This window comes from Vigna radiata, chromosome 5 (assembly GCF_000741045.1).
Source record: "Vigna radiata var. radiata cultivar VC1973A chromosome 5, Vradiata_ver6, whole genome shotgun sequence".
Lineage (NCBI taxonomy): Eukaryota > Viridiplantae > Streptophyta > Magnoliopsida > Fabales > Fabaceae > Vigna > Vigna radiata.
The window spans coordinates 6,495,941-6,506,259 of NC_028355.1; the positions used below are offsets into that span (position 1 = coordinate 6,495,941).

The 10,319-nt window shown below is 33.5% G+C and overlaps 1 protein-coding gene across 1 annotated transcript; it reads right to left on the minus strand.

The window, feature by feature from the left end:
- Positions 1 to 1,083: 1,083 nt before the first annotated feature.
- LOC106762813 (triose phosphate/phosphate translocator, non-green plastid, chloroplastic) lies at positions 1,084 to 4,867 on the minus strand. The gene is made up of 9 exons (XM_014646887.2): positions 4,278 to 4,867; positions 3,733 to 3,855; positions 3,500 to 3,652; positions 2,968 to 3,053; positions 2,763 to 2,847; positions 2,542 to 2,661; positions 2,367 to 2,435; positions 1,596 to 1,725; positions 1,084 to 1,484 (listed from the first exon to the last, which is right to left on the minus strand). The coding sequence occupies exons 1-9, from the start codon at positions 4,623 to 4,625 to the stop codon at positions 1,408 to 1,410; spliced, it is 1,191 nt and encodes a 396-aa protein (XP_014502373.1). The 5' UTR covers positions 4,626 to 4,867; the 3' UTR covers positions 1,084 to 1,407.
- Between the last annotated feature and the right edge of the window lie 5,452 nt (positions 4,868 to 10,319).

Consider the following 10,319-nt stretch of genomic DNA (forward strand, 5'->3'; position numbering starts at 1 on the left):
ATATATATTACAAATAATTAATTATCTTAAGTCATAATATTGAATAAAATCATAAATTATTTTAAAATGTCGATAAAAAAATATTTTAAAATATAATCAATTATAGAAACTCATAATACTATTTGTGTCGGAAATCAATTATTATATTGTTATTGATTATTTTAATTAAGAGCAAAATAATTTATTATCACTTATAATAATGAATTAATTCTATCTCATAAAGTGAATATACATGTTTTCTCTAAACTTAAATAAAGACTTTGGCACAATATGTCCTTACCAAATCCTTTTCTTGTATTGTATCTCTTATAACTGTTAGGTTTGGTGTTATGGAATAATACCCTCTTAGAAAGAAGAGTTGGATGAGCGTGAGGATTCATCATTCAATAGCATTTCTGCCATCCATGAAAAGAAAATCTAACATTGGCACTACATTTTTCCGTGCTTCGAATGATTGAACGAGGATCCGCTTTTCTACATACAGGGTGTTATGGTATAGTACGTTTCTACACTTTATAACCTTTCAATAAGATTCTTATTTTAGTGTATTCCATATTGGATGTGAATAACATATGTAATTCTAACTCTGATTTTTCAAAATTATGGAATAATGGAATTAAAATGAGATGTGGATTCAAATATAATTAAACCTTAATACAAAAATACTTTGTTTCTCTCTCTCATCCCTCGTTGCTCAATACCATTCACATTTGTTTCAAAAACTGATATTTGAGTTATTCAAAGAAAAGGCTAGGTTCGAAAATTTCAATTTTTTAAATACAATTCCAATCCCCTTATGAAGTAAACTGTCTTCTATTTATTATTTGAACGACTTAAGAATCGCATTACCCTACCGAGACATTAAAAGCTTAGGATTTTGGCCTCTTGTACACTTTGTCTGACTCATTTTTTGGGTCTTCCTTGTACCATTGTTGTCGTACTACGGGATATATGGCTTGCGGAAGCCACACTGCAGAATTTGTACATAAAAATACTGTTGTGGTTGCATCTCAAATCTGGACTAAACAGTTTAAGACAAAGAACTAAGATGCAACTAGATTCGCAATTTAATGCACAGGGATAAGTGAAAGAATACTCTGTACGCAACATTACTGACAAAACTTGCAGACATTTAAAAAATTTATGGCTGATTACATACTAAAATGATTCATTCAAAACACACCTTGCAGTGGTATGACCAAAATATTTTTTTTTTTCGTGGAGCAAAACCAATAGGTACATACTCAGACACAAATAATGAAATCCACAAGATAAAAAAAAGGACAAAGGAAGGTAAATAAAGGTAATCCTCATATTCTCTATATCTCCCCTACAAAGAAATTAGAATTGCTGGTTGCAGCTATTTAGCTCTTCGAGATGCAGCTAACAAAATTTCACCAATGAAAATTAAGCTGATTTTGGCTTTGACTTAATTCGCTTCACCCTTGAATAGAGGAACACGCCAGCAAGAGCTATAGCAGTACCTGTAGCAAAAAAAATCTTAGCAACGGGAGTGAATAGAGATATTCAATAATTAAGAAATTTTCAGGACAAATGTCTGTTTTCCAGGTCAAACAAGAAAGAAGCAACTTTACCAAAAGCATTCACGGGTGAGACAGGTGTTTGGAAGAAAATGACAGAGCTCACAATGACCACAACCCGCTTCACACAATTGCCCACAGAGTGGGTAACAGGTGATACCCTTTGTAATATCATATAAGACACCTGCAAGCCCATTCACAGAAAACCATCAGTATATAGTTCCAAGATACAACACCATTTAACTATTACAGAGCCATCTAGGGCATAGAAAGCGAGAAGCAACGAGTAGAATCCAAATTTATATCTTGGATTTTTATTTATAGCAAGAAAAAATATTTATTTATTAAGCATCCACTTCTTCAGATAAAACAAGTCATCTTTCTAATTCAATTGAAATAGTTAACGGCCCGATAAATACCCTTTTTCACTGACATAACATAACAGAATACAAGCACATAATATATCGCAAAGCATAATAGTCGAACTGTCGCTTAACTTCTCTAAAATATTCTTGGTCGTCTAAGTACACCGTGAGAGAAATACCAGGGAGTTTACTCTGTTAGTACTATGTTAAGCATTTCACATCATACAATTTACTGTTTCCCAATAAGGAATGGTTAATTATATTTAATCTTGCGGTCAAAAGTTAAAAATGCCTGGGAACCACGTAAAAACACCATTGAACAGAAGTTGATGTTGGAGGGTTCAATCTCCACTAGACCATCTAATCCCCTCCCTTGCTAGGTGCAAGCAAGTTGCAAACTTGCAACATCAAAGCATCCCCAAAAAGTAAAACATAATGCATAGAAAAAAGCAAGGCTCACTTGTTGATACGCATGGAAACAGAGTGCGGCAAGAAGAGATCTGACGTAAAGTTGTTTAACATTTAACCCCTGTTAAGAAAGATGCATTAATACTAGCAAACTCAACACAGTTATATATTTTGATTGCAGAAATGGTAACGACAATAGTATTTATTTTAACCATCAAGTTACTCACAGCAGATTGCAAGTAAGCAGGGGTAAATTTGACACCCTCCGTGAAGACAGCCACTGGTGCTAATAAGAAGAAGGACATTACTGTTATTATAGAGAAGAGAGTGATATTGTCCATAGAATCCTGAGAAGAAAAAATTATTGTTATTTCCTGTTATAAAATGCAAAGATGGATATAAAAAACGAAATATGTCAACATTTGGAAGTGGTCACAGTTCAATATACCTCTTTCTTAACCATAGCCTTTTTGCTAAGAACATTACGGGATTGATTTGTCACATTTGAGGCCATTGCACTCCAAAATCCGGCCCTGTACACCATTCCACCAAAGCATTTACAGTTTGCAAGACCAAAACTTCTCTTTTCAAATCCCATCAACTAACTTGTCTTCTTTCTCTAGAAGGAACAAGGCAAGGAGCAAACATCTTACCAGTTGAAAGAGGCCTCAGTAACAGACGCCAGTGCAACTCCACCAACAATAGGCACAAGGGAACCAACAACCCACGGGGTAGGAAACTGTAAGAGACAGAAATAAAGAATAAGATCGAAGAAAATTAATTCTCAATGTACCAAATATTTCTATTTTTCCTTTAAAGGAAAGGCCTAGAATACATATAACAATTCATAAAAAAACTTTGAGTAGGAGTGTTAGCAACATACTCTCTTTACCGCTCAATATCGTGTTATTAAAATTTATTCAAAACTACAAAAATCATCATAGATAAAAACAAAAATTTGTCATTTTTCATAAATTCCAATTAACAGTAAAGAATGTGTTAGAAAGTGTGACACTCACAAGCATTTCTCATTTCTCATGAAAAATATACCAGCATGATAACTATCGTCAATTTCATGAACAAAAAAGACAATTCAAACCACAGCACAAGCAGCTAACAATCATTAGTAAAAAATCATTTTCGATTAATCCCATTCAACAAGACAGATTAAACTACATATCTAACCTCTCCAAGGAACATGGCAGAAAGGATCACTGAAAAGAAAGGCTCCATGGCCTTGATAGTGTGAGTGAAAGACACGGCCACCTTCCCAAGACTCATATTAGTGAAAAGATTCCCCAAAGTATGCACCGCAGCCAGTGGCAAAATCGCTCCAAGCTGGCCATAAACTATCGCCTTAGCAACACAAAACACAATAAAATAAACACACAAATTCAACACGGGAGAGACCAAAATACCATAGCACCACTGATCTTCGGCCTCTTGTAGAGATTCAAACCCCACATAATCGCCACGAGCACAGTCCCAACCGCAAATTGAACAACAGTCACAGTTACCGGATAATGAAACGCCTTCAACACCTACAAACAACAGAAGCCAAAACAAAACAAAAACATACACACACATCAAGTCAAAATTAAATTCAAATCCTCATCAAACAACCGTTTACAATTCCTGAACATTACCACAGAATCCAAAACCATAATCCAAATATCCACTTAAAGGATTCTATCATTATCAACGAATCAAAACTCAGAAGCATACAGTTCCACAAATGTTGATTATCAATCAGAATCGAAGTTTAACCAAGTTATTATTAAATATCAATGCTGATTAACGAAGTGAAACTCTAATTCACACAAAAAAAAACACACACACACGGAAATGCCTTAAGTTTTGCGCTATAAACGACGACAAATCTAAGAGCGTGTCTGGCAAACTATAACGTTTCAGCAAAATCGTTTTTCAATTGTTTCATAAAAGAAGAGATCTGGTGAAGGACCTGCTTGTTGTAGATATTGAAGTAGATGTTGAAGAGGTACCAGAGGCCAAACAAGGCGCCGAGCTCGAGTGTTTTGAAGAGCGAATTTTCGGCGGGCGCGCTGTCGGGAACGGCGTTCTCCGCGGCGCGCGGAGGAGAGGGAGGGAGCGGGCGGAACTTGAAGGAAGAGGAAGGAGAGAGAGTCCAAGATCGACGGAGGAAGGAAGTGGAAGAGGCGCCATTGGAGTTGACGCCTTCTGTGTGTTTGGCGAAAAGTCTGAGAGGGAGAGAAGGTCTAGAAGCGTTTAGAGAATAGTTACGGAGAGGAAGAGAGAGCGACGGAGAGAGAGTGAAAGCCGCGCTCTGCATTTTCGAGATCTGAGAGAGACACAGAGACAGAAAGAGAAGGAAGGAATGAATGTGAAGAAAGAAACGGACACAAGAGCTTAGGCTTCTCTTGTGTTGCGGTTGGTGGCTGTGATGTGTTGTCGGAAGGGTTGGGTTGAATTGTTATGTTAAGTTTAGCTTTTAAGGGAGTAAGAGAGGGAGATTTCCTAGGAGTATCCGCCACCAAAGTTTTGTTTGGTATATGTGAGAGCGAGTGATGAATGAATGGAAGTAGGTGGTGTTTTTAAAAGAGAAGATACTTTTGCTTCTCGTGAATCCCTGTATCTGAAAATCAAATCAATAATTAGTGGACAAAAAAGCGGAAAAAGAAAAATAAATAATGTGGATACTAAAATGTCGAATATGCTTATTATGAGTGTGATTCCTATTTTTTATTAATGTGTTTTATTTCTTTTAACTTATATTTTAGGCTTAAGTCTAATAAAAGTAATAATTATGTTTAAAACTAAAAACAAAAGCAGATATTATTTATTTATAAATTTTCTGATGTGTTTTAATTCTGAAAACAAAGAGGTTGTAGAGAAATGTATTTCGTAATCAATGGCGTTCAAAGTTAAAACCATCGTATTCTGTTAAATTAATTCTTATCATATAAATTAAGTGAAAATGTTAGAACCCTAATAAATCGTATTGTACAATTCCTTTTATTGTGTTTGTCGAAAAACAACTCATGTGAACCTCTAGAATATAAATCAAATGATATAACTCCTTAGTTTTTAACAGGGTTATGTATATATGGTTAGGTTTTGTCTTGTCGTGTTTTCGTTCATTCAAGTGTTTGTTGCATAAATTTAATAACAATAAACTTTATGTGATAAATAAACAAGAATTTATTCTTTAGTTAAAATTAATAATATTATTACTTATGGAAATTCTAGGTCGACTAAAAATAAAATCAATTTATAATATAAATGGGTGTCAACATACCCTCTTTTCTTACCAGTCGGTTTTGTGAAGATAAATTAGCCTTAAAAACAACTTTCTAATATGGTATCACATTCATGTTTGAAACCTATTCTAACAAGATCTATGTGGACATTCTGTTTCACTCATTGACAGACCACTATCAGATTACTCATTACGCTCAAGATATTTATTTAGACATCAGAGTGTGTTGAAAGTTTCATATGAACTAGAGATAAGATCAATTTATAACATATAAGTGGAGTGCAAACCACAGTTTAGAAATCAATTATATGGAGATAAATTAAGCTTAAAATTCACTTTCTAATAATTGTAAACTTAAAAAAAAAACAGTTTGAAGATTATATTAAAAACATGCTTGAAAAACATGATAATTATATTTTTTATAATTTAGTTAAAGTTATAATTTATAAAAGAAGAATATGTAATTTTATAAAACCGAAAAGGTATAATTTAAACATAACTTATTTAAGTGATATAGTATTGTTATCTTAATATACATACTATATAATGTGCATGAAGCATAAAAGATTAAAATTTTCTTGTTCTTATTGTCTTGTTATTGTCTTCTCTGTCAAAGAAAGTCATGTTTTTATCTCGTTATCGTATTCTGAAAACGAAACAGATCTTGATAATATTAATATAAAAGATTACATGTGACAGTGGTAACAGGGTAAGAAACAAGAAAAGTGGTAGGTGAGAGTAGTTGAACCTTTAAAAGTCACTCACTATCAATGGCTGCCACTTTAATATACCTAATAAGTTTTGCAATAAGAACGAATTCTATTTTAAGATTTTCTGCAAAATTTCGCTTTGGATCTTGGGAAGTTTACTTCCACCTCTGTTGTTGAATCTATTATTTTTTACATTTTTTTCTTCTGAAAATAAAAATATAATTAATATTATTAGTGATTAAAGGGGCATGTTTTGTATTTTTTATTTATGTATAAAGTAAAAATAGTACATGTAACAACCGAATTTTCTAAACTACTAATTATTAGGTTAACTAGTATCATAAAATATCTTGAGCCCAAGCAATTATAGATGACAATTAACGTTAAAATCTTTACACTAGATAATATTGAACTTCAAAATGTAAACTAGAGACTTAATAAAGTTTTTCAAAAGAAATAGTTTATCTATCTAAAATATAACTATTTTAATCCTTCATTGTTTAGTTTCAACTATATACTACTATTCCTTTTAACGTCTATCTCTGTTTCCATATTAAATATATTATCATTTCAAAAAAATATATATATATATATTTAAGGATAAATTGATTTTTACAATAATAAATTCAAATTGAAATATATCTATCTTATGATAAAGATTATCAAAATATTATCAAAATAGATCCTTGAAATCAAGATAAATATAAGGATAAACTGATTTTTACAATAATAAACTCATATTGAAATATATCTATCTTATCAGAAAGATTATTAAAATAGATCCTTTAGATAAATAAAAAGTTAAGATTCTAGTATTACACCACAAAAGTAACAATTTTAGAATTTTGTTTCTCTATCACTAGTATATTCAATGGGCTCATAAAACTTTACATCTATCATACTCCTCACCCTTTCCTTCTTTAAAATTGGTATAATGTGTAACTCATATAATTCATCAAGTATTGTAGGATTAACTTCACTAACTCCCTAATATCTTCTTTCATATCATATCGTTTGTCAAGTAAAATCTCATTCAATTTTTGTCGTCTAGTTATTTTTCTCTATGTGAGTAAGATACTAATAGGATCAGAATAATCTAACATAACAAATCCCTTCAATACACTTTAACACATCCTTGATTATCATTTTTCCTTGGAAATAACTAATCTAGCTACTACTATCTCACTATTTTTTTCGTAACTTTCATACCTTACCAAACATAACACAATACAATCATCAATATAATTTGTGGCATGAAAAGAAAATTATTTATTAAAAATATAAATAACTTCTAGTAGGAAAAGATGATACAAAACTACCACTTGGCATCAATTAACCACCACTCAGCATCACAAAATCAAGGGCTCGTTGTCTCTGTGGTGCCTAACAATACTCAAGTACCCGCTCAGAAGAAGTCATATAGAGATCACTACAAGGCTCGTGCTCGATGGTAGTTAAGCATTGCCCAACAGTGATGTAGTAGAAACTAAGTTTCATGGAAATTTGAGGTATTTCCTTTAACTTTAGATACTTCTCATCCAACTCTAACCATCAAACACAATTTTCCAAGTCATAAACCACACTTTTCATCAATCAAATAAGGTCTAGATGTAAGAACCTGAATATGTATATATATAAATACTAATATTTTAAAGAAAAGGGTAAATTTGGGAGAGGAGCTTTTCCTTATTTTATTAAACGTATAAGCAAAATAACTTTACCAAAATTTCTGATCATTTCTTCTAAAAACTCATTCCTTCTCTAAAAAGCTTCTCCTCCTTCTTTCTCTACCTTCTTTCTACCATATCTTTTCATTTCACTGTTACATTGTTGATTAGGTAGTGTTCCTGCGTTCCCGGAATCAAGGGTTCTCTAACCATCTAATTGATTTCTGGTTTTAATGGGTAAGTTGTTCTTGCCCTTTTGTCACTGTTCTTAAACCTAGACATGCAACCTCTGCTGGTTGCATGTGTGTGGTGGTTTCCCTTTTCTGTTCAATGCTCAAACTTAGTTCTAAAAGCAGTTTCTATCACCAATTTGGTGATCTGTAGGACCTTGTGAGTTTCATTGTGAGAGGTACTGTTCGGGCATCATCAATTTGTTGTTCTGTTCAGACTCTAAGGTAAGGGGAGTTGGGATTTTATTCTCTGATTTGGAAAATTAGGATGTGCATGACTTAAAGTTCTCTTTGTATCTGTGAAGTACAGTATATGTGAAACTGATTTTATATGTGTATGTTGTTTAAGCTGAAATTGATGATCTTGTATGCTAGAATGTGTGTTTTCGAATATGTGAGCAATGGAGACTGTGACTCGATGTTATGAACTGTTGAAGTTATGTATCTGTGAAATTGATTTACAATGCCTTGGACTGATTGCTCATGTGTTTAATTGCTTTGATTTGGCGTGTTGGAAGTGTTTAGGGTGGAATTTCTGTTATGGTGTTGATATAAAGGTTATTAGTTAAAGAGTACAGTGAGTATAGTGTTCTAGGCCTTTTTAAGTGGAACTAAGATAGTGACTTTGAGCAATTCTTGTCTGTAGTGTAATTAGATTGTTGGGGTACTATTAGGAAGTCTATCGTGACTTAATAGAATCATAAAACTGGATTAAAACATGTTCTTAGTACTGGAAATGAAATTTGGGTCGTTAAGTTAATGATTTTGGAGTTTTAGAGTTGAAGTTAAGCCAAATTGGGGAAGTGAGGAGGTGATCTTGAGCAATTGAGGTTTGGAAGGTACGATGGGTGTTGGGACAATTCAATTAAATCATGAGACTTGTTAGAAGTGTTAAAGTGGTCAAAAATAGGTTATAATTGGTAAATTCAAATTTAGGTTTCTAGGTTCATGAAATTGGGGTTTTGGGAGGAAATTGATGCACAATCACTTTATAGTGATGTTAAAAATTTTTAGAACTATCTAGGCAAGTTTGATTAAACTTACATTTCGATCTAGGATCATTAGAAGTTGGGAAAGAGGTCTAGAACGAGTTCCGGGGTGCTGGGTTGCAGATATCTGCAAAATTTTGTTATGCAAATTATGCAGAGTCGCATAGCGCACCCTGTGCGCTATGCGAATTTTAGCTGAAAGGCTTCCCCGTCAGGAAAATTCGCTCAACGCACCAAGGGTGGTGCACTGTGCGAATTTTTGTTGTCATGCCTTGCCTTCCCCATAAGGAAAATTCGCTCAGCGCACCGAGGGTGGTGTGTTGTGCGAATTTTTGTCGTCTTGCCTTGCTTGCGACCGTGTGCATTGAGAGACTTACCTAGCTATGGTTTGATTCTTTCTTCTTCTGTTTTATATATTTAATGATGTATGATACATATATGCTTTAATACGGTATTAGATGTACTTATATGATTATGAGATGGTATATTGATGATTCAAAGAGGAATATATTGTGATCAAAATAGCGAGATTGAGTATGAATGTAAGATTTCTCGGTGAGATCAATGTAGTGTTTAGAATGAATATATGAGGCTTCTACATGGGGGTTATCCTAACACTCTAATGGTCTTTCATTCTCATTTAGAGATGATTGCGCATATGGTGAGAGTATTAGGAGGTCCTAGTGTAGGCGCTACTTGGAGGCCTATTGCGTAGTAACGGACTAACCTTGTGTGTGGTAGGGCGAAACTGATTGGCAATGGTTTTGCAAAGCAGTAGAAGCCACCACAAGTGCACAACCCACCTTAGATCAATATTCATTCTATGTTCGGACGAATCTAGCTTCAATTATAACATGATAGTATGCTTTGCTTGTTTACTTGTGTGAATTTAACTTGTACATGTTTAATTATATTAGACATCATGTATGCTTTTCAACCTAACTTACCCTTGCTTGTTTGTGTATGCTTCCTTTTGCAATGATCATCCACTTGGATGTGAGTAGAGGTAGATGAGGTACCTCTAGAGCAAGCATTGGAGGGGGATGATGCGGCTCTGAGCTCTTAGGACTTTCTTAGATACCTCCTGTATTTTTAAATACTCTTATACTTTTAAAGTTTTAAATTCTAGCTATGTTTTGGATGACTATACACTTGGATACTGTCATATGTC